Source organism: Camellia sinensis, chromosome 10 (assembly GCF_055761805.1).
Source record: "Camellia sinensis isolate YWXY chromosome 10, ASM5576180v1, whole genome shotgun sequence".
Classification (NCBI taxonomy): domain Eukaryota; kingdom Viridiplantae; phylum Streptophyta; class Magnoliopsida; order Ericales; family Theaceae; genus Camellia; species Camellia sinensis.
In genome coordinates this window covers 142,168,555-142,193,275 of record NC_138970.1, presented here as the reverse complement: position 1 = coordinate 142,193,275, position 24,721 = coordinate 142,168,555, and the positions used below count along the sequence as shown (strand labels likewise).

At 36.4% G+C, this 24,721-nt stretch overlaps 1 protein-coding gene across 2 annotated transcripts; it reads left to right on the top strand.

Annotated features, from left to right (window-relative positions):
- Positions 1-393: 393 nt before the first annotated feature.
- On the top strand, positions 394-24,290 carry LOC114317123 (sulfhydryl oxidase 2). 2 transcript variants are annotated; one of them, XM_082892461.1, is made up of 12 exons: positions 394-873; positions 2,024-2,048; positions 2,131-2,223; positions 6,838-7,019; positions 12,208-12,277; positions 12,381-12,449; positions 12,549-12,622; positions 12,712-12,868; positions 19,236-19,276; positions 23,054-23,200; positions 23,276-23,722; positions 23,931-24,290. In XM_082892461.1, exons 1-12 carry the CDS (start codon positions 656-658, stop codon positions 23,950-23,952), a joined length of 1,545 nt encoding a protein of 514 aa, XP_082748587.1. In that variant the 5' UTR covers positions 394-655; the 3' UTR covers positions 23,953-24,290. The 2 variants fall into 2 exon arrangements, with proteins under 2 accessions (XP_082748587.1, XP_082748586.1); XM_082892460.1 differs by lacking the exon at positions 23,931-24,290 and having other exon boundaries at positions 399-873; positions 23,276-23,849.
- The last annotated feature ends 431 nt before the right edge of the window (positions 24,291-24,721 follow it).

The following is a 24,721-nucleotide window of genomic DNA, read 5'->3' as shown; positions in this document are numbered from 1 at the left end:
GTATTTATTAATTTTTTAAAATATTTTTTTACAATTTTTTTACTTTTTAGATACATTTAAGTAAGGTGCATCTAAAAAAGTAAAAAAAAATATTTAAAATTTAAAAAATATTCACTAAAAATAAAAAAAACACAAAAACAAAAAAAGTCAATTTTAAAAAAAATTTAATCCAGAAAATTCAAACCAGAATTTATTTTAAAAAAAAATTAATAACTTAATTTTAGAAGTTGTTTGAGATGATCTAAATAAGTGTATTTTTTATCTTTTTATAAAAAAATATAAAAAAAATAAAAAAATAATGTGATAAAAAAAATAAAAAATAAAATATTTAGGAAATGACAAATCACCCCTTATTTTATATATAAATTTCATACTTTATCGATTTAATTTTCATCGTATAAACCAATTCGAGATAAATTTGGTATCATCGGTTGGGTTACTAACAATTTTCAAACTTTATGTTAAAAAAAAAAGAAAAAGGAGTCCTCGATTAACGATTTCGGACACTTTTCCTGAGAGATCGTCAAACCAGATCGCCCACCATTTTTCAACCCAACCACAATCCCTACCAGAATTTCTCAACTCATACACAGAATCAGCGACTCTCTCTCTCTCTCTCTCTCTCTCTCTCTCTCAAACATATCGATCTTGTTCCATGTCTTCTATTCTTTTGCTTCTGGCTCTGTTTCTGTTGATCTTCGAAGCATTTCCATCATCATCGGCTTCAATTGGATCTCGTTCAATTCTCAGAGCTGTCGTCACTAACAACGGCGATCAACCTGACTTCGCCGTCGAATTGAACGCCACGAATTTCGATGCTGTTCTCAAGGACACACCAGCTACATACGCCATTGTTGAATTCTTCGCTAACTGGTCACTCACTTTGCTTCTTTGATGTCGTTAATTGGACTTTGCTACTAATGTTCTCTACTGTTATATCTAGAAAAAAAATGCTTTATTATGTTGTGAATTCTTTATAGGATCTATCCAACTCCGACAGTGATATGCTAATTCAAAAAAGCTATAGAATAACTGTACTTTGAAACTATCAGTTATGTCATTGTTTGATAATTGATTAGAATTTTGATGTCTCCTGTTTTCAACAATGTAGTTTGAGAATATTTAAGAACTACATATAGATAAGATTTAAGGAAGAAAAGGTAAAATTTTCTCTAAGGCTGTGTTTGGTTTGAAGATTTGATGAAGGAATTGAAAAGGGAATGGGAAATAGAAAGAAAAGCAGAAAGAATTGATAGGATTCCAGTTACAAACTATGTTTGGTTAAGTTGGGAAATGAAGAAAGAGAAGAGCCTAACACTGGGTTTGGTTGGGGGATTTGGGAGGGAATTTGGAAAAGGAAAGAGAAAAAGTGTGTGAACTCGAATCCCTACATTTTCCCTTTCTCTTTCCAAATCTCCCAAACAAACACGGCGTAAGTGAACTCAAAAGACAAAAAGTGGGATTAAAATTTCCCTTTCCCTTTCCCTTTCCCTTTCTTTTCCCAGGTGTTTTCCATTATAATCAAATAAAAAGTGGGATTGCATTTTCTTTTCTCTTATCAAATCCTCCAACCAAACACAACCTAATAGATTTGAATTACTATTTTTAAAAAGTGGGAGCTGGAGAAGTGATTTCTGATAACAACTGTGGTCCGTGGTGGATCTGGGGGGGTTATGTCTACGGATGGATGGTCAATGACTGCCACCATTAAAATTTCAGTTTTACACCACCACATCAAGTTGGCATAGCGAAAATTAGAAAGTCAGCCTCTTTATGTGCACTACTACATTTAATACCTCGTAACTGTAAAACGACATGCATTTTGTGCTCCTGATAGTTGCCCATGGCCCATGGGGGAACAAAGGCCACGTTTCATTAATTAAATGAAAATTAGCTAGCTTTCATTGTTTTTACCAAATAATTTAGATACTGATGGCTTGTAGGTATGAAAATGCTGGATTTTTTGTTATTGTTCTCATATTGTTACAATATTAGTTCTTACATGCTTCTATCTGTCCTACAGGTGCCCAGCTTGCAGAAATTATAAGGTATGTTCTATGCCGAATGTTGTGTTTAGCATCTTAAATTAATGTTTTCTTATGTTTCTATTGCTTGAGACACAACTTGCAGCCGCATTATGAAAAGGTAGCGAGGCTTTTCAATGGACCTGAAGCAGTTCATCCAGGGATCATATTGATGACAAGGGTAGACTGTGCATTGAAGGTATTGTTGCTATGCGTACATGATACTTCTCCTTAGGTGGTATTATGCTCTTATAGTCATATTAATGAAATCAACTGTTAGCTCTCCACTGTATAATGTTGATATGTACTTTTGGAAAATGGAAGAACTTTAAGAATAATGTAATACTGTTTATATGGAACAAGGACATTGAATCTCAATTACATTAACTCTAGTGGTTAGCAGTGTTCTGTCATCTGCATTTGTTGTTACTTCTTTTGAAATATAGCCAGTCATCATATATATGCACATACATGTGATTAGGAGGCCAAAAATGTCATTATGGTCTTCAAACTCTATAGATTTGTGACTCGACTTATGTCAGTTAGACTTAAAAAACAGTCTTCAAACTAAATTGTGACTTGACTTATGTTAGACTTAAAAATTATAAATACGCAACAACTTTTCTAAATTTAAAATAAGCATCTAAGAAAATTAGGAGGTTTGGTTTGTTCAATCAAGTTGTTTGGGGTAAGATGTAGGATAGCATTAGAAAACTTGAATTAAGCTTGCATAGAATTGGTTTTCTGGCAGGTTAGTCAATTGCAAATTTTAGTATCAGTCAGCCTATCGGGGTTCTATTAGGTAGAAGGAAAGGTTTTGAGGTTTTTCTCGCAGAAAGGGTTGAAACCAGCTCAGTTTAGACAAGTGTATAGTTGCTTGAATTCCCTCAACAACACAACTTGTTAGGGATTTAGATGTGGAATAAACTCCCAAAGGAAGAGAAAAGGCTGATGATTGGGTGTGGTTTTGTGGCTGAAATCAGGGTTGTTCCAAGGATGGGAACAGTAACCCAATCATAGGTTTTCACAGCTTTGTAAGGAAGGAGATGGAGACGAAGAAGATATAATTTAGGAATCTCATCTAATCCCATTGAGGAAAGATTACCTGCATATCATTGGCTGCCAGTCTTCTCCTAAATTCTACTTAGACAATGACTTACAATTAGGAAACTAAGAAAATTTGACTAATTAGAATATTTTAGACCTAAATAAAGCCACGTGTAGCAACCTAACGAGAACACCCAACTCATAAGAAGACCCATTGATGGCCCTTTAAATATAATGTTTGGCAAATTGTAAAATTACTTATATTTCTAGATATAGAACCTTCCAAGAAAAAAATATGCCCAACATAGTCCCTATTGGATGGGAGTCGGGGAAGGGTAAGCCCAAACTTTGATATTATTTGCACAAAGTGGTTGCTCTCATGTTTGAAACCACGACCTCAAGATTGTTAGGTTGAGTTTTAACCACTAAACCAGTTCCCCCCTTGTTATAGAACCTCTGAAATATACAACAAAATTAAAATAGTATTTGACTAACATGTAGAAACATAAAATTCGCTCAAATTAACCCTAACTATACACATGGCAATGTTTTTCTTTCTTTCAATGCTTTGCCACAGCTAATAGAAGCAGTATATTTGCTCATGAGAGAGATAAGTGTTGGAGAAGAAATATCATATCAAAGAACAAGGAGATGAGGGTGATTGGAACACTATAGATAACTTTAAGGTGTGTGGAGTTGGCCTCTTGAAAGGTATTGGACAGGGATGACTCGAGTTTGCAAACCATCTTTTTTTTTTTTTGCAGAGGGAGATGGAGATGGGATGAGCTCTTGGCATGAAATTCAGTTCGGAGTTGCTTTTTTATGGAATGCATTCTTTTTTTTTTTTTTGTCCTTTCCTTGAGATGGCAATGGATAGATTTACTTTGTTGTTCATTGCATACAAGCTAATGATTGGGAAATTGAGCTGATGTAGTTTTTTGACAGTTTGTATAGGGAGGATGTTTTAGGATGGTGAGAGGATGGGTTAAGAGAAAACCCCCAAGGTTTGTGATGTTTGATGTCAAATCTTTTCATAAGAATAAGAGGCTATTAGGACCCTTGGATGGAAAGGGACTTGGAGAGCTAAAGTTATTTCCAATTAGGCATTCTTTTGGGTGGGAGGCCACTCATGGGAAGATCCTTACAGTTAAAGTTAATAACTTGATTAAGCTAAGAAAATTATCACCAATTGGTATTACCTGTTATGAAATAGGCTACCAGTGGACTCGTTTTCATTCATTGTATGATGGTAGGAGAGGTATGGTCACTTTTGTTGAATATGTTTGGTGATTTGTAGGTAATACCTAAGTCTGGCTAATTTATTTCGTTATTGGAGAGGGTGCAATATTAGCAAGAGAAGGAAGATGGCATAGTTGGTAGCTCCTTCACATGTGATGTTGTGTTTATGGGGTAAGAGAAATAGGCAATCTTTGATAGAGAGCCTCCAGTATTTGTTGTGAAGAGTAGATTTTTGAATTTTTTGCATTGTTGGGGCTCAAGAAAGGTGCACCCATTGTGGACATGTTTTCATATTTTGTGGATAATATGGAGGGTTGAGAGTTGTAGGGGGGTGAGGGGATTTAGTTTTGTATTGTATTGGTATTCATGTTGCATGCATATGTGATGTCCCCTTAGGCACTGATTTATGTGTGAGGTTATCTTCTTATTCAATTTCAAGTGGCTAAGGAGCTTTGAAATTTGATCTTGGCAATGTTTGGGGTCTCATGTTGTGGCTGGTTGAAAATTCAGAAGGCGAAAATATTTGGCTAGACAGGAATACCCACTTTTTCCATAGGATGGCCAACACTTGTACGAGGCAAAATTTTATTAATATGGGGGCTTGTTAGAGGAGGAAGCTTTGGTTAGATCCATTTTGAAAGAAGAGTTTGCAAAGGCTGTGAAGACGTAAGAAATTAGTTGGAGACAAGCTAAGGAAACTGTGGCTTAAAGAGAGTGATAGGAGTACCTACTTTTTCCATAGGATTGCCAAGACCCATTGGAGACGAAATTTTATTAATAACATTCATAGGGTGACTGTTGTTTTTTCTAACTTGACTTTGATTAAAAGCAGTTTGTCTAGCCTTCCCATCTATTTCATGTCTTTGTTCACTATTGTAGCCCTGGTGGTGAAGCTTTTGGAGGAGTTGCAATGTGATTTCCTTTAGGGAGAGATTTGAGAAGAGTTTAGATACCACCTTATAGATTGGGATGCAATGTTTTCTTCAATTAGAGAAGGGGGCTTGGCTATTCGTAGGGTTGCTCTCTTTAATCAAGCTCTGCTTGTGAAGTGGTTGTGAAGGTATGTTGTGAAAGGGAGAGGTATTGGAAGAGGGTGGGGGCTTGTAAATTTGGAGATGTGTGGGGTATTGGACCACTAAGGGGGTGTCTTTGGTTTATGGCATGGGTTTGTGGAAAGGCATCAAAAAGGGATGGGATATTTTCTTGTGCCACATCTAGTGTAGGGTTGGTATTGGCGATCAAGTGAAGTTGTGGAGCCATTGTTCGTATGGTGGGGAGAAATTGGGGTGGCCTATCGCAATGTTGCCTGGTTTGCTATTGACATGGAGTCTTCGAAGGTAAGATAAGAAATTTGAGATTATTCCTATTATCATAGATAACGAAGCATGCCATTATTCTAAAACATTGTCATTTAGGATCACCTTTAGCTTGTGCCCTTGAGCTTCCCTTTTGTTCGTTAGGAAACTGAGTTTTCATCTTAGGAGTCTAGGGGTTTTCGGGTATTTTTGCAGTTGGTGGAGTGATGCTGTTCTATATCGCTTCTGTGGTTTTGAAGTTTTCTTATCTTCTATGCATTCGTATCCTTTTGGGCCTTTTACTCTCTTTCAAATAGTAGACTATTCAAACCTTGGAGTATTCGGATGCATGTGCTTTGTTCACATTCCATCCTCTTTTTTATTTTTTATTTTTTATTACCCTTGATGATTTTACTTGTTCCTTGTCCTTACCTAAGAAACAAATATCATTCTTTAATAAAATAGGGACTAAGCATGAGCATTTTAAATACCATTGCACGGAAAAAATTTGTTGATCTTGAGTTGAATATCCATGGGCATGAGTCATGACTAGGCTTAATACAAGTTCATATTCGACCTCTTAATCTTCTGAACCAGTCTATTATATTGGTGCTGTATGTGCAAATCTGTCTCTCATTGCTTGTTCATTGTAAGGTTGCTAGGGATTTGTGGGGGTTGGTTATGGTGTTGTTTGGGGTTAGTTGGGTTTTTCAGGAGGAGGTGACAAGTGTCATGTTTGGGTGGTGGGGTGAGGAAGTGTAGAAGAAAAGGCTGGATCCTTGCGCCACTTTGCTTGATGTGGCTTATTTGGAGGGTGCATAACAAGAGGGCCTTCAAAAGTGGGGAGGAACCGGGGCACAAAGTTGAAGGGTGCATTTTTGGTTATTTTGTATAGTTGGTTTTTTGGGAGAGGCTTGTCTACTTTGGACAACCTCATTGATTTTGTAGATTCTTTAGTCTTGTGAAGAATCTTTACACTTATGCTTGTCCTGTGTTTTGGCTTTGTTTGTTGGTTTCTGGATGTTATTAAGGCTTAACCTCTTCTCCTTTTTGTATAGGGGTTTTTCCTTCTCTCTTCTTTAATGGAATTTTATTACTCATCAGGGAAAAAAGTCCATTTCCTTCTGTAGTATTTCTTTTCTCCAATTTTTTGGTATACTACTCCAGTCCCTTTTTTCAACATGTATGGCTTAGTGATTACTCTCTCCTCTCTTCAATTGTTGGCAGCACAGATAAATAACGAACTTTGTGATAAGTTCTCTGTGGGTCATTATCCTATGCTATTATGGGCACCTCCTAATAAATTTGTTGCTGGTGGTTGGAAACCTAATCAAGACAAAAGTGAGATATGTGCCATTGATGATGGACGGACAGCTGATCGCTTGCTTAACTGGATTAACAAGCAAATGGGCAGGCATGTAACTTCTTTACCTTTTCTTTCGAACATATATTGTTACTGCATGATGTCCAAGATTTAATCATTTTGATCTTCGAGTAAAATTGCTTTTTGTTTTTTTCCTTCTCCCTTTCTTAGGCGTTCTTATTCTCGATGAAATTGCTCTTTAATACTTAAAAATTTCTGTAACACTGCCTTTCTTTAACTTTAAGGAGCACATATATTTTTTCGAAAGACAAGTTTGAAAGGAACATGTAATTATCGTGAGTACAAAGATTATAACTTTGGAGAACCATGCAGTTGTGCATTAAATGTTTTCGGGGTAATGGGAATAAAATAATTATGCCATGATGTGTTTTGATAAAACAGATCCTTTATTCTTGTTTATTATTTTCTGGAAGGTGATTTAATTTTTATTGCAACGTGACAACTTGTGCACTGTGGTCAAAAGGTATGCACTGCCAAAAAGAGGAAAGAGATAACCTAAAAGACTGTAGCTTCATTGTGGAGGTGCAAGGGATAACCTAAAATACTAGAGTGTGGTGATATGCTTACTAGTGCTACCAAAATTGTGACTTTTCAGCTGTGGTTTAAGTTTGGAAGACTCTCACACCTATTGCACAGCATACATACAGTCACCCATACATATAATATGTTGATTTTCAAATATAAAATTTTGAAGATGTGGGGGTATATTGTAAACTTTGTATTAGTATTACAATAACTCTACTTTAACTAAAAGTGGGCGAATGTTAGAAATTTTAATAAACTAAAATATTATTTTATTTGCTTAGCTCAATTACAAAATTAAAGATCTTTATTATTACAAAATTTATGTTGATCTATTAAATATTGTTTTAATTTGTTTATTATTATTAATTAAGATTTAATTAAAATTAATTCTATATATCTTATATAAACCTATGTCTTCTTAAAGTTTAGAGACAAGAAAATCATGCACATGAGAATCATACATATAATTGAGATTTTACAAAAGAGTGTTCTGTTGTTTTGTATTATCTGCTATAGGTGTACTCTCTTCTTTCAAACTAATAAAACTGTGGGCATTTAATATATGTTATACTACTTATATTGTAATAAATTATATTGATGAATTCCTGAGACATAACTAGATAACAGACTCTTTATTTGATGAGGTTAGTGGCATATTTTCTGTAACCCTCCAAGTTGGACAACAAAATTATGAGTTTTAACCTCTGATTCTATGAATCCTGAATCCCTGTCTTATGTATTTGGTCATTTTCCCCTTTCTAAGCTATCCCACCCAAAACCAGAAAAGAAAATAAAAAAGAACCCATTTTATTTGGGACTTTACCCAGCAGATTTTCGAAATGGGGGAGCACTAAATACTGCTTGAGGTATCCATTAGTGCCTAGTGGTGCCAAATTTCTATTCAGTGTGTCACTTCTTGGATGGAGGGATTGATCGTATCTAAAAGTGCACTGATTGGAAGGGCTTAAGCTAACTTTTTGAAAGTGGTTTGATTGGAAAGAGGAAATCTCAAAGGAAAAAAGAAATGCTGTGTTAACTGGTTTGAATTTGAACCAATCCAGTTTGGCTTCAGCATGTTTTATCACCAACATGTCATCGGATAGGGGGTGTTTGGTGTGGTTTATTTTGGCCAACTTATAGATTCTAGGCTTGGACAAGCTATTTTGGATTGTTTGGTTAAACTTATTTCAATCTTCCTCTGATTCTAGAAACTTATTTTAACTCAAAAAAACTGATTCTGAGAAGTTGCTCAACCCTTACTTCTGATTATCAGCTTCTGCTGTGACATGTTAATTTAATATTTTACTCTTAAATTTTTTTATTTTTTATTTTTTAAAAAATAGAAAAAGACCCAAATGGACTGCGGATTATTATTATTATTTTTTATGAGAAATGTAGACAAGTAGTGAATAATAAAAAATAAAAGTTAATTCGAAAAGCTATTTAACAGCTTATTTAACAAACACTATTTAGCAACTTAAATCTATAATCCAATAGTTACACCAAACAGATTAACAGCTTCTGATTAAAGTCATAATCTATAATCTGTAATCTGTTAAGTTGTAATCTATAATCTGTTTTAATAGTTACACCAAACGGGGCCATAATGGGGGAAGGGGACAAGGGGCTTAGTATTAATCAACTAGTCCACCTATTCCCCTGTTCCTTTCTGCCTATTACATTAGAAGCTGTGGGTACTTGTATCAAGCCTAATACATGGCAAGCCCTATAGGTGCTACATCACCAAAACCCCACCCATGTGGTAGACCAACAAGGCACCACGCGGGCATGTTGTATGTTTGATACACGGTGAGCCCTACGGGCGCCATCTGCCTAGGCATTACGTAAAACCAAGACTATATGCTTAGCTTAAGCGGGAGCATACATATAAACCAAAATATATCTAAATACGAAGAGCCCTGCAACAGGCAACACCATGGCCCCGCAAGGCCCATGGTCCTTCATACCTCGCTCTAAGACCAAAACACCAACACAATCAGCCCTCGGTTCACTTAGACTTGGATTGATAAACACTGGCTCTCCTAAATATTGAGATAGGTCTACGGCCCATTCTCCTATTTGGTCGCTTGGAGGCGAGCCCTGGCTCTCCTAAACATTAACGTGGGCCGTAGCCCATTCATCTACTTGGATGCCTGGGTTGGGAGCAGGACCCAGGCACTACTACTCGGGATCACCAGAAGATACTGGACTGGCGGCTGAGGTCATGGGATCATCAAGATGGTTGTCTTCTTGCTAAGACAACTCCATCTCGACCAAGCTTGGAGAAGAGGTAACAATGACCTTACGTTCGTTTCATCTGATACATATACGAAACGTTACTTTCCGCTTGCCATGAAATGTTGCTCTCTGCCTGCCGTCAAGCCACAGACGGTAGAAGGGCTTATATCACTTCTGACAGAGTTGAGGAGAACGAGCCACCTGTCCAACAGTTTGCTTGGGCTCCAATACTCCTGTGGCCTATATAATGTATCGTATATGCAGCGAGACACAACAACAATACAACCAAGTCTCATGTTTAGACACCCTCTCTCACACTCTACATTAGTGTTCAAGGTCTATCACTGCCAACCTCTCCTGCTCCATGCTTGTCTTGGCCTCCTCCTCTCCACCTCCGGTGATCTCAGGCCATTGAAGTGCCCGCTATCTTCTTGGACTACCTCTAACCGCACCTCTCACCCACAGAAGCATTTCATCAGAATGTTCAAATCGAGAACTTACACTTAGCTTCACCGTGCTCTCACAAACAGGCAATATTGCACGTGTTGATAAGGGCATGGTGAATCTAAGTGCATGAAGGGGGGAAAAAACGAAGAAATGCTGAGCAATTGGGGAAGCAGGTACTTGTATAGTAACAGTAAAAGTTAATAAATGGTTCAACCATGTCGCCTTTCTCTTTATCCCTCTTCTCCATTCCACTTTCTTATACTTTGAATAAAATTTAACTCCTTTCCTTTGTTCTCAAATCCTCTTTTTTGAATAACAAAAAAAATAAATAAATAAAGGAAAACAAAAATAAATCTTTGTTAACACATAATCATCTATGGCTTATATTTGCAGATCCACTTAGAAAATGAGTTGATTTCAAATCAGGGAGACTTGAACTATCATTGATTGGTATCTTAACCAACCAACTTGTTTAAAAATTTCAATTTTATGTTACAGTTCTACTATGTTACAACACTAAATCTAGGTGTATATATTTTCAGTTGTATCAAATTGCCTTGAAATATTTATTTATTTTTGGGTTTGTGTGGAGGGAGGGAGAAGGAGGCGGTTTAGGAATAAATTGATTAGTGATAAAGCTGTTATAGGCTTATGTCAAATGTGGCAAATTGCCATCATCCATTATGTGCTTTTTAGGTGGTCAGTGTCATTGCTACCATGGGATTTACGCAATCGATTAGTTTATATAGATATCCCTTCAACAAACATAGATAATGTTTCAATCACCGAGACTGCCAATGAGCTAGTTTCTTTGTTATCCATTCTTGACGGGGATATCATTGAATCAAGGAATCATTGACAAGAGAGAGTGGACTAATCATCTATTATGGTAAATTTCTTGCAATTTCTTTTTTGATGAGATTATTGAATATCCAACTGTCCCATTTTTTTCCTCACAAGTTGATTTGGGATGCATGTGTGCCTCTTAAACTTAAAATTTTTGCATAGCCTTTGGCTTGGAGAAAACTCTATGCCAATGACAAGTTTTAAAAAAGAGGCCTAGTTGCAATTTTTTCATGTGGTGTATAATGTGTAGGGATGAGGAGAGTATTGATCATCTAGTTGTATGTGGTCATTGTTGGAGAGCTGGATATGCACTATGGGGTCCCTTTCCTAATAGTTAAGCTTTTCAGACTAGTGGTGATGTAATATGGTAGTAGAGCTTAGATAAGGAGAGGTCTTGGGATCAAGTATTTTCGTTTGGAAACTTTGCATTTGTTCCTTCATTTGCATTATGTTTCTCTTTATGTTTGGATGATTGCATCTCTACATGTAAGACGGGGTTGCACGTGAGAGGGGGTGTTAGAGAGCTTAATATATATTGTTGTTGGAGAGCTTAATATATATAGTTGTTGGGCCATTTTCCCATCTGCTTAAGCTTATGGGACTATTGGTTATCTAACAGTCCTATGGCTATGATGTTATGGTATTGATTATTTCAGTTAGCGGAAATTGATTGGGTAGTCCTAGTTTCATGTGTCCAGTTGCTCTTAATTGATTTTAAAGGTTTTGCTGTGTTGTTCTTTGGGCTATTTACTTGGAGACAAATTCGAGAATATTTGAAAATTAATCGAAAGATTTAGGAGATTTATGTAATAAGATTCATTATTTGTTTTCTTTTTGGGCTTCAGTGTAGTCTCCCTTTAAGAGGGTTCCTTAGTTTTTGATAGCTAGAGATTGGAAGGCTGTTTCAATTGTAATTTTTCTTTATTTTCTCTCTTGTTGTCCTCTTTTATTTCCTGTGTACTTCTATTCCGTGTGTACTTCTAATCCGTTTATTATTAATGAAATTTTGTTGTTGATTGAAAATAAACAAAGAAACATAGGTCATTGAAAGGATTTCGGAGACTGAAAAAAAAACTTTCTTCATGTTAAGTCTTTGTTATTAACTTTGTATGACTATAGGTATGCCTTCTTCTACTTCATTTGATAATCTTATGCTTTACAGCTCGTTTGGCTTGGATGATGAGAAATATGAGAATGAGCTTCTCCAATCAAATGTGTCAGACCCTGGACAGGTCCTTCAAAAGATTTACTCTGAATGTTTGCTTTCTGTGTTTTTACAAATTATAGTGCTCTGTAAAATTTGAAATTTAACTTTATAACACTGGCTTGTGATAGATTGCACGTGCTGTGTATGATGTTGAGGAGGCAACATCTTCTGCCTTTGATATAATCTTAGATCACAAGGTAGATCTTTGTTTCCTTTACGCAGAATTTGTTTCTTTTCATATGTTACATATGTTAACATTTGAGGCTTTGATGTACTCGAACTTTGCATTTATGCAGATGATCAAATCAGAGACTCGGGCATCACTTATAAAATTTCTTCAACTTCTTGTGGCTCATCATCCATCGAGGAGGTTAGTACCAAGACTTTGTGTGTCCATAATTGATTTGCACAAGCATAATGTGCTGATTCTTTCGTTTATCAACTCATGACTTATATTAGGTGCCGAAAGGGAAGTGCAGAATTCCTTGTCAACTTTGATGAGTTGTACCCACTAGATATTTTGTCAGCCAACAAACAGGAATCCATCAATGTTACCGGAAAGGGTGCACTTGAGAATTTCCAGATTTGTGGAAAAGAAGTTCCTCGTGGATATTGGGTGGGTACACGATAAATTGCTGTTCTAAATAATTATGATCTCATCCTTTGCTTTGTTTATACCGCACGTGAACGCAAGAAGTTATGTTTGATACTTTTGTGTCATAAAAGCTCTTGATCTGCTCATACTCCTTAGTGTTAATATTTTATGTTGTTTATCATTAGATGTTCTTCTGTTGCAGAATTAGTAGATGTTCTTGTGAAATTTTTATTTCCTTTCATTTCTGTATTTTTATTTCTTGAACCGCGATGGTCAATGCATATTATAATCCCTATTTGCACAGTAAAGGGGAATTGCCCCCAATTCATTAAAAAAGTTTGTTTGCATATGTTTTCATCTCATTGTCCATCTATTGATTGATTTAATTATTTGAAATTAGTTCTTTAGAAACTAATTTGCAATTTTTTTGTAGTATCACCATCTTCATATCATCATTGTGTCTTTGCACTTGGTTAGTATGTGACAATGTGTGGTAGAGACAGAGAGACACAGAGAGAGAGAGAGAGGAGCACATTACGATTGGTGGGAGAGTTGCTATTCTTACACCTCTATTACATAACCACAGTAACTCAGCACAAGTTTGTTTATTTGTAGAGTTTCATTTCATAAATAGATTATTTGTGTGGTTCAAAATCTCAGCCGTTCATTGTGTACCATCTATTCGAAGCGGAAAATGAAGGATACAGGCCGGTATACTAGTGTGAGTAGAACATCGCATGCAAACCTGTCAATTTGAAGTTTGAACAAGTAGGAACCAGATAATTAATCAAGTTGACTGTGAACTGGTCTGGTTCATGCAAAATTTCCTGATTCATACTGTGTATAACTCTAAAATCAACAGGTCAGGTCCGACATTTGCTGCTTCAATTTCTTTGATTTTCTTTGCGATTTCTTCAGCTAGGTTTGTACGATGAAAATAAAGTTCACAAATCTGCATAAGCCCCATCTCCCTGTTTTTAATTTTGATCTTGAGAATCTGATGGGCAAGAAATTAGAGAGAGAGAGAGAGAGAGAGAGAGAGAGAGAGAGAGAGAGAGAGAGAGAGAGAGACTTGCAGCATCCTGTTAAGCCCCATGCTCTGCTCTAGGTTTTAATCTTTGGGCAATATGTTGGCTTTGTATTGTTAAAAGATAAAAAATAAGATGATGAGATAACAATGCCAGAATGTTGTGTTGGTCTTCGTGCGTGAAAAACATCACAAAGAAGTAGGCAAAGTACTTCAAGGGGGCATACGCCCCATTACAAAGAGTAGAGCTCTAACAAAATAACGCTTCGTTTGTGTTATCCGGATTTTCCATAGAAAATGTTTGGTTGTGTTCTTGAATTAATGTACTAATGGTTGCATTAGTGGTGGTGGTAGTAGTGGCGTCGGTAGGGTGGAGGTGGAAGTGGAGGTGTTGGAGGCGGGGGCAGGGGCGGCGGCGGGGGCGGCGGTGGCAGTAGTAATGAGAGATTGTAGTGGTGGTGGCTGTGAGGCGGTGGAGGTGGTGGCGGCGATGATGGCAATGGTGGTTGTGGCTGTGGGGGTGGTGGAGGTGATGGTAGTAGCGGTAATGTGGTGGCACTGATAAAACTTTGGTTTGGAAAATTTTTTTCGCCCAAATAGGCTTGTTTTCCATTGACCACAGAAAATGTTTTCCGTTGACTTTGTGTTTTCTGTTATACCAAACGACAGAAAATGCTTAAAACATTTTATGAAAAATCCAAACAAACGGAGTGTAAAGTTCATCTGCTTTTCTATTACTTGCTTAAAGAATCCCATTTTTCCCCTTTTGTGGTACTGATAAGTATCTGTGGGCTTGTCCTTACTTGGTTAACAAAAAAATGTATGTGGGCTTGTAATTTAATAAATTTATATTAGAATAACACAAGCAAAATGTATCCACGTCACAAAAGTAAGTCAAATGTGACAATTGAGTTAAAGAGATTTAGAGAATATCTAGCATTGAGTTTTAGATTCAGAACCACGTCACCTGATTCTCGATGTATGTCGCTCGATACTCCCGATACTGTGACACTGATTGATACCGTTACATCTCCTGATTCAACTCTTTTTCTTGATTTTTTCTTTCCAATTATGTGTCATTCTGTCCCTCTATGATTTATTTAATGCACAATCACCTTTATTTATCAATTTAAAGTCCTTGTTTTATACCCCTACTTCTACATCTAGGCCATTCGTAAATTACCCTAAACATGAAAATATATGCTGCTCAAGTGCAATGAGCTTATTTTAAGTGAGGCACTATAAGAGATGGATTGCTTACACACCTAACCTTCACCTTAACTTGCGCCTCTGGAACAAGATATAGAATGGCTATCCAGACATGATCCGGAACCCAGTAAGGCAGCAAATAGGCTGGCCTTAGACCTAAACCCATTTACTCCAGCTTTATCCTATAAGCCATAATACTCACTCCGTCCCATTCATTTTGTCCATTATGAAAATCCAACTTCATAAGGGGGCATGCGTTAAATCCTTATGCATCCAACTAATATAGTTTTAAATTTTATAACTATCCCTCTTAGCTACTTTATTAATGCATTCACACTGATATAAGAAAGGATAATGTTGTAAAATCATTATTTAAATTAAATGCCCTGACTTTCAAAATGGACAACCATTTTGTGACATCCCAAAATGGAATAGTGGACAAAAATAATGGGACATAGGGAGGTCTTAAATACCACCTTCTCGAATATGACTACCGTAAACATCTCTAAACCATAGCCTGCAGATTGATTGATTGTAAACAGCGTTTCTTGCAATAAATTTCAATGGGAACTTGAGCTTAGCTCAAGTGGTTGTTCCCCTTGGTTTCCCAAGGTGGAGTTTGGGGTTCAAGCTTATGGACAAGCTTCGAATGCCCTATTAGAGCAATCTAACTTCCTAACCAGCTAACATCCTGCCTTTGACAAAAGAATAAAAATAAATTTCAATTATATGAATCTTAAGTAGCATTGGTAGTGATACACACGACAACGACTACAAGAGGAGATGGAGAACATGAAATAAGATTCATTACTATATTAGGCGGAAAGTATTTCATGGGATAACCAATTACTGTATTAAGCAGAAAGTATTTTCCTTTTAGTTGAGAATAGTTAAAATTGAGTCAGTTATGTTTGGATCTGGTAGTAAATTTATTGACCTATATTTTTTTCCCTGTATTTTGATGGATAGAAATTTCATGGTTGGGCTTAGATTGCATAATGGGCACAAAACTGGGGGTACTTTTTTACTTTGCATAATGGTGTGTGCTTTTACTTCAAACTGTTACTAGAGAGATTGAATTAAATTGGTGGGATGCTCCAAGACCTTAAATCCTATCTTCTTAATAGTTGATTTCTGATATTCTCATGATAATGTTTCTTCAAAGGAAGAAATTTACTGCAGTATAAAACTAACGCTGCATTAGTCGTTAGTCTAACTTGTCTAGTTTCTTGTGGTTTTCTATTTTAATCGTCCCTATATGTTAAATAAGTCGTTAGAAGGCAATGCACTACTACTAGTCAAAAACTAAGGTAGTGTTTGGTTCATTGGAATGGAAGCTGAAAATGGAATGATCATTCCGGTGGAATACACATTCACATGTGCGATTCGGTAGAAAGGAAGTGGATGTACATTTCAAATGGAATCACCATTCACCATTTTAGGAGAATAGTCATTCCATTGGGAGGCCAAGGAATAGCCAATCCATTCTTGCTCAAAATCGTTCTAGCAAAACCAAACACTACCTAAATGACTCTTTTGGTAAGGGATGGACCAGTGTTAGCTCTTGGAGTGGATTAGCCTTAAGAATTGGACTGATGTAGTATATATTAGGAAATTAGAGCCTAAGGTTGCCTACAATGTAGCTGTGCTAGGTTTTGGTTATGGAAAGCTTGTAAGGATAATGTTCTAATTAGTAAAGTAAATTTTCTAGGGTTTGGTGACAGAATAGGTGTGAGATTTGGCTTCATTCTCAAGATGGCAGTTTGCAGGATTTTCAGAAAAGTGGCTGCTGGAAGGTGTGGATAACAAGTATTGTGCTGTAATTTATTGTGGAGTTGAAGGCCAAAATGTTGGGGAAAGGGTCAGGTATGCCTGACCTAGCAGTGTTTTGGGGCTGAATTAGGGATCGTACTATGGTAGTGAAAACAATATCCCAATAGTTGTTGGTTTTTTTGTGCAGAGAAGGGGAAGAAGCATGAAAGAAAGAGAAGGAAAGGGGGCAAGATCACACAAACACAATCACAAGTTCTCTTAACTCAACTCATGCATGTATTTGTAGGCTGCTACTAGTAATTCTAATAGGATTTCAACTTGATATTAGGAAACAAATAGATCTGGACTACCTATAAGACCTAAATAACATTAATTGACCCATTACGCAACCCATGGGTAACCTTAGTAAATTACAAAATAATCGAAATACTGTCACTCTCAAAACATAAGAAAATATAGATAAAATCACCTAGCACCAAAGTTTTGAAGCCAAATGCATAACGCTGTGCATTTCCCCCTTGCACGACAAGGCGTGAGCCTCAAAGTGAAGCATATGCATTTTGAATTTCAAATTTCAAATTTCAAATTTTTATATTTAGTAAATAAATAAAAATAAAGGTAACTATTTTTGTCCCCAAGGAGTCGAACATTTCACTGCTGAGAAGAAAGCTTGCCCTCATCAATGGTGACACAACATTCTTAACTTCAGTTATTGAGCTTCTCATTTGAGCTTTAGCTTTGTGTTTTTTCTTGGTTGGTCATTTACTTGAGTTTTTCCCTATGAAATATAGTACAAAAGAGGATCTTCTTTTTCATGTTTAAACCATGTATTAGACTAAGTTTAACAACAGCCCAAGCCAAGCTTGCCATATGCATGCTCCCCATATGTTTATGTGAAAAAGGTGTACAAGTTGTACTTGAGGTGTGCGCCTTAGATTGTGATGCACAAGGCTTTTGGGAGTGTTGTCTAAAATTCAAATCGTCTATGCCCAAGGTTTTAAAAAGCGGTTGCGTTTGCCGTAACGGTGGCGGTGGCGCGGTTGCGGTTGCGGGGTGTAAAGGCCGTAGTGTAACGGTTGCGGTAACCGGAACCGTGAATTTTTTTATTTTTCGCACAATTTGAAACAAACTTACGGATACGCATATTTTTTTTCCATGATTATATTTATTGGGTTAAAAATAAATATTGATCAATTTTTATAAATTTTTAAGTATGATCTAATATATTTCATATTTTTAAATTACTATAAACTGAGTTTTTTTCATTTTATTTTAATAATTAATGACTTTATATTATACAAAAAATCAATCACTAACTATTATATATAAGATAAACAATGACAAAAGTAAAAGAATAAATAAAAGCCTAAATATATATATACATATTTTAACCAACCCAAATAGGTAATGACCACACTCATTATTATTATTATTTTCAAACAATATATAGATAGACACACACAAACAAAATGGTTGAGTGATAGCAGCTGAATAGAATAACATAGGTCTTACAACTTCAACGAATCAATAACATGTTCTTCATCTTCCATCTTCTCTCTTTCTATCTCTTGCTTCTCCATTTTCTCTCTTTATCTTCTCTCTTCTCTCTATCCCTCTTCCCCCCATTTTCAGCTTTTTTTGTGTGTTTTTTGGAAAGAAACAGTTTGGAACCGTTACGTAACAGTGCGTAACAGGCCGTTACGGCTGTTACTGCACCGTTAAGACCGTTACGGTAGCCGCTACGGCCGACACACCTGTGAATCTCAATCACACTGCAAAAGCGGCCGTAACGGGTGGCGGTAACCGCCAAAACCGTTACGTAACGGCGTTACGTAACGGTTGCGGCTACTTTTTAAAACATTGTCTATGCCTTTTGCAATAGCCTCGCCTCGAGGCCAGTCTTGATGCGGGCTTCAATAAAGACTTTTAAAACTTCGCCTAGCACTAAACCAAACTCTAAAATAAACCTAAAGTTAGCATTCTACATTACCTAAGACACTTCCTTTTAGATCAAAATGTATTCTTGTGGGGTGTAGAAGCCATTTGTTGTTGTTTTTAGGCTTCCAAACTGGATATGCCTCATCCAACCAAGCTATAGCTGCTGCATTGCAGAGTTTTGTTCCAAAACTCATTACCAAGTCAGATGCTACTGTTGGGCTCTCATGGCTTGTTTTTCTCTCATTTTTTTTCTTAATTCAAGCGGTTAACATGAAACTGCTCTGTGTTTTACCTGTGTTTCATCCTTACTGTGCCTCTTTCTTAGTAATGTTAAATGGAATATAGATTCAATTTCATCCATGCTACTATTTTTTATTGACGATGGTATTATAAATGAAACTGTCTCTGATTGTTTTTATCTGTTATGGGTATTATTTTCAGATGTTTTGCCGTGGAAGCAGGAATGATACTAGGGGCTTGAGGTAATGGTGTATCCTTATTTTTGATGCACTATATAATTTCCTTTTGATAATTTATTCTTCATTATGTTCAGTATTGAATTCAACAGCTATCTGTGTTATTGGTCATTACATGGTATGTTTCAAAATAAAAGTTCACGAAAATAAGAAATCTTTGGGTAGTGTAATTCGTAAGATCATTGTTGTCGTCATCATATTATTGTTCCAAACCCTTTTGGGCATTATTCACATAGGGAGGAGACACGCTTAATATCAACTGATGACCAGCAAAGCGAGTTCATCCATTGTATATCTGCTTGAAATTTCAGGTCAAGATTAGGAAAATGATAAATGTATTTAATTACTTAACACCGTTCTTCCCCCTTTCCATGTCTACCGTTGATTTGCCACTGATACAGTAATGGAAGGCATTGGTTATTCAATTAATATATTTTGTTTGCAGGAAAGAAGTTAAGAAAATTGGAAAGAAGAAATAAGAATGATAAGCTTTGCATGAAGATAGTTCTACTTCTGCCAACCTTTCCTCCTTTTTTTTTTTTTTTGATAAATAAAATTTATTGGGAAAGGCATCAAGACGTAACACCCAAGTCCAAAACAGCCTATACAGTTATACTACTACTGACATCCAAAAAGACTACAAAATCCAAAAACTGTTCAGTTTGTAAATGCCCAAAGTTAAAGAACAAAAACATCAACCAATTAATGTAAGATATTTAAATATATACTTATTAATTTATATGCATGAATTGACTTCTTTTGTGTCTAAATTAGAAATGTTTGGCATTTATTCTTATTCCGTTGGCTGACAAAGTGTAGATTTTTATTTATTTATTTATTTCACTAGACCATTTAACTTTTCCAATGTTTCACTAATAAAGAAGTGGAGAAAAAAGGAAGATGGAATTATTAGTTGTTGTCTTGTATCCAACATCTGTTTTTAATTTTCCTGATTTACCAGTATAATATTCTGTACATGCATATTTTCCCTAGCTTTAAACATTTAATGAAACATGTACAATAATTTGGGTTGTTGGGCACCATATTGGTTGTCAATAATAATACACCTCAGTTTCTCCAATACCATCCCTAGACCACAGGCCCATGAAATGAGAGGTCATTGCTGGCAGGGTCAATTGGAAATCCTTTGTTCTGGAGGTGGGGGGTTGTGACCAAGAGACATTGTTCATTATTCTCTTAGAGCAAGGGTCATGCCTTCAAAATGCTATTGAGTTTGTATGGAGGTGAGCTAAGGTGGGGGTGTGTGACCTGCTTGATAATGTTGCTCAAATGAAGGGTACTTGGAGCTGGAAAAGGGGAAGGTACTTGCTTATGTAGCCTAAAAAATAAGGGTAGATATTTTCAGTTGGAGTTGATAAGGCTTCAAGGAAGGAGGTGATGCATTTCAGAGGGAGAAGATACAATTAGATGGAATGAATTTGCTACGGTTTTCAAGGAGATTATTTTGGTGGAGGAGCAGGCCTGGAAGAACAGATCGAAGACATTTTTTGGAAGTCGTCTATGTGCAGAGGTTGTCAGAAAACACAGTTTGTGTTCATCAGATGGGCTCTAGATTTTCAAGAGGAAGTCATTCCTACTACAGTTTCTGAGATGGTGAACTTCCTCCAAAGATGCTTAGTGGTTGCTTTGGTCCATGGGATTCACCATTGTTGGAGAAGAACAGTGGTTAGGAGTAACTGGAACAACACTACTCTACTAGGTCGCAACAGGGGTTGAAATCAGAGACCAGGGCATTCTTTTTTTTTTTTTCTTTTCCCCCTCCCTTCTAAGGAAGAAACTTCCATAATTCTTATCGGGAGGAACTAGAAGTGCAACGACCAACCATTCTTCCTTGATTGGTGGCAGTCGGCATCTTTTTGTTGTTACGAGCCCGAAGCTGGGCCAAAGGGAAGTGTGGCTGCGGTTGTTGGGACTTCCTCTCCATCTTGGAGACTACACAAGTTTCGAAGGAGTTGAAAGAGTTGAGGAGTTAGATTGAAGGTGTAATGATGTAAGCAATACTTTCTGGGTATTTTTTTTTGGGTTGAAAGATGTGAGTGGGTGTGGATGTGGATAGGTAGTATGTGGTGACCAACCAGGTGTTTTTGATTGGGATAGCAACAGGGTGAGTTTGGGGTGCCCTGCCCTGCTCCGTATTAAATTGGGGACCGGGAAAATCAGGGAGGTGGCGGGGAAGTCCTTCACTAATTCAGAGATGGAGTGCAAGGGGCTAAATATGGCTGTTGAAACCAATTTTGTGGGCAAAGACCAATGGTTCAGGAAGGGAAAGACACCTGCTACTGCTAGAGGGAGACAGAGTAGGTAGGGGCAAATATAACGGAGTGTTGCTTAGTCAGTATGCTTGCGCCTTCCAGGTTGGATGAAGGGACTAAGGCATTAATGGGTAATTTGGTAAATTTCTTGGGCTCCCTTGTGACATATTTGAGGATCGGGCCTTAAAACTGTTAGTGGAAATTGAAGCAAAAATGAGTACAGAGAATGATGGTTTGACAACAAAATGGAGCACAAGCGAAACTAAATGTGGAAGGGAGTAAAGAATTTGGTAAGCACCATAAATTATGATGGTGGATAAATTATTGTTATACGTCAAACAGACACTTGTACCCTTTTAGTAGCAGTAGTTCAGCGATGCGGACAGGGAAGCTGTCGGATGAGGAAGGAATTAAGTTAATTTGGGAACTTATGATTTTTAGGAATTTTTATGGCATTAGGTTACTATTTAGGATTTTATTAATATTTGGTTTCATATCTATCAAGCTTTATTTTCCTATTTGATTAGGTCTCTCTGTCTTATAAATATTGAGGGTTTGAGTTGTGTATTGGACAACTTCTGAATGAATAAAAAAATTGAGAGTTGTCCAATAAACTAAATTGAGAGTTGGGTTTGCATGAATAAAAATATATATATATATATAAATATTTTTTTTCCAACACTCTTTGTCTGATTTTTCTACAAATATATATATATATATATATATATGTATCCATATATGTGTTCAATCTGGTGATGGGTTTAAACACGAACCTACCACTATCATCACACTCAGGATAATGCTGCAATTGAAGAATTGAAACCCCAATGCATAACCAAAATATAAAATTGGAAAAATTCATGCAAACCCATCACCAGATTGTACACACACACACACACACACACACACATACACACACACACACACACATATATATATATATATTTGTAGAAAAATCAACAAAAACAAAAAAAAAACAAAAAAAATCAATCAAACCCATCACTAGGCTATATGCATATATACATAAACACACATATATCATGTATGTATGTATTTGTAGTAAAATCAGCAACAATATTACCTAGAACAAGCTAAATTTTTTCAAACATAACCCATCCTTTAATGCAATTTTATGTTTACTAATTGGCCACACCAAATGAACTTGACAAGTCACCAAAATTGACTATTTTAACTGAATTGTTGCCTATTGAAATTCCAGTGCTATGGTGATTCAGTTGCCTTTTTTGGTAGTAGTAGTAGTAGTAATGCTATTGACACAATTGTCTTTTTACAACTACGGCTCTGCAGACTAGTTCTTTAACATGCTATGATTATTATGACTATATGCTTATTGAAACCTAGAATCATCTGGTTCATTGTAATTTATTGATATAGCTTGCCTGCTAAAATTTTCTGCTAAGCAGAAGCCTTGCGTTTACAAGCAACGATTTTTAGAGTTGGGTTGTTGGCATTTCTTTTTTAAATCAAGTAGTTTTTGTTCCTTTTACAGTTGTGGATTATGGGTTCTATTGCATTCGCTTTCCGTAAGAGTTGAAGATGGGGAGAGCCAATTGGCATTCACAACTATTTGTGAATTCATCCACGACTTCTTCATATGCGAGGAGTGCCGCCAACATTTTTATGAAATGTGTTCCAGGTAAAAACCTGTTGAAGATTCTTTTAGTTCTTGAAAAGCTCATTGGATCTGACAATGAATAATTCTGCCTCTTAGTGTCTCTACTCCTTTCAACAAAACCCGTGACTTTGTTCTCTGGCTGTGGAGTGCACATAACAAAGTCAACGAGAGATTAATGAAAGAAGAATTGTCTCTTGGAACCGGCGATCCTCAATTCCCAAAGCGCATATGGCCTTCAAAACAGCTTTGCCCTTCTTGTTATCTCTCTCGAAGCCAGGAAAACAATGGTGGTGTTCAGATTGATTGGGATCACAATGAGGTTTTCAAGTTCTTGGCTAGCTACTATGGAAACACGCTTGTGTCTCTGTACAAGAGGAAGGGGCTTCTCAGTGATGGTGGGACAGACGGGGCTCTTGTGGAGGACTTGGCAGCCTCAACAAATGCAATTGTGGTGCCTTTGGGGGCTGCATTGGCAATCGCTGTTGCCAGCTGTGCATTTGGAGCACTCGCTTGCTTCTGGCGCTCGCAGCAGAAGAATAGGAAGTATTTCCACCAACCACACTATTTAAAGAACATATAATTATCTGGAGAGTATTGAGCTGTTCAAAGGAGTGAAAGAAAAGAAAAAGAAAATAAAAAGTGAGATTTAAAAGAGAATGGAAATGAGAGAGAGAGAGAGGAGGGGGTGGGGTTGTGTTTGCTAGTGAAGTCGATGTTCTTATTTGTTTTTCTTTCCGCTAACGTTTTTCAGGCCAAGGAGAAGCTGGAATTGAGGTTGTTAAAAGGACAGATTTCACATGGCCGTCAATTTTAACGCACACAAACAGAGAAATTCGAGTGCTGAATAGGAACCTAAACAAACACCATTTTAACATATTGTCTGCTTGAGGTCTTCTTCTCTATCCTTTCACCTTTGCTTTTTGATTATATAATGTGGAATTGTACAGGTTTATATACTTACATTTGGATTCAAACAATCCCATAGCCCAGAGTCACTTGTTTTTGTGCCCTTTTTTTTGTTTTTTTGTTTTGGGTGAGTGTTCATTGTATGAATATGTGCAAACCATAAATATGATGATTTATAGAGCTGATTACAATTTTTTATTTTCCATTTTTACTGAGCCTAAAAGACAGATTTCTGTGTGTCTTCCAATACAACATATATGTATATAGAGGGATAGTTGTGATAATCATACTTTAAGAATGTGTTTGTTTTGAGGGATTATTTTATGGGATTGGACTATTAGTCCATCCGGACTAATAGTTTATTGTTTGGTTCAATTTTTTTACTTCGGATTAATAGTCCCTTCGGACTATTAGGTGAATTATTGTATCTTAGGGGGAGAGGGGTGATTATTACTATGGGATTGGTATCCCATGCAACTAATGTGTGAAATGCCCATTTTATCCTCATGCTATTACTTAATAAACAATTGGAAAATGGTAGAATAGTCTTTTGAACATTTATAAATTATTTTTTTAGTGTTAATTTAAAATTATATATTAAATAAAAAATATAAATTAAAAATTATGGCCTTATAA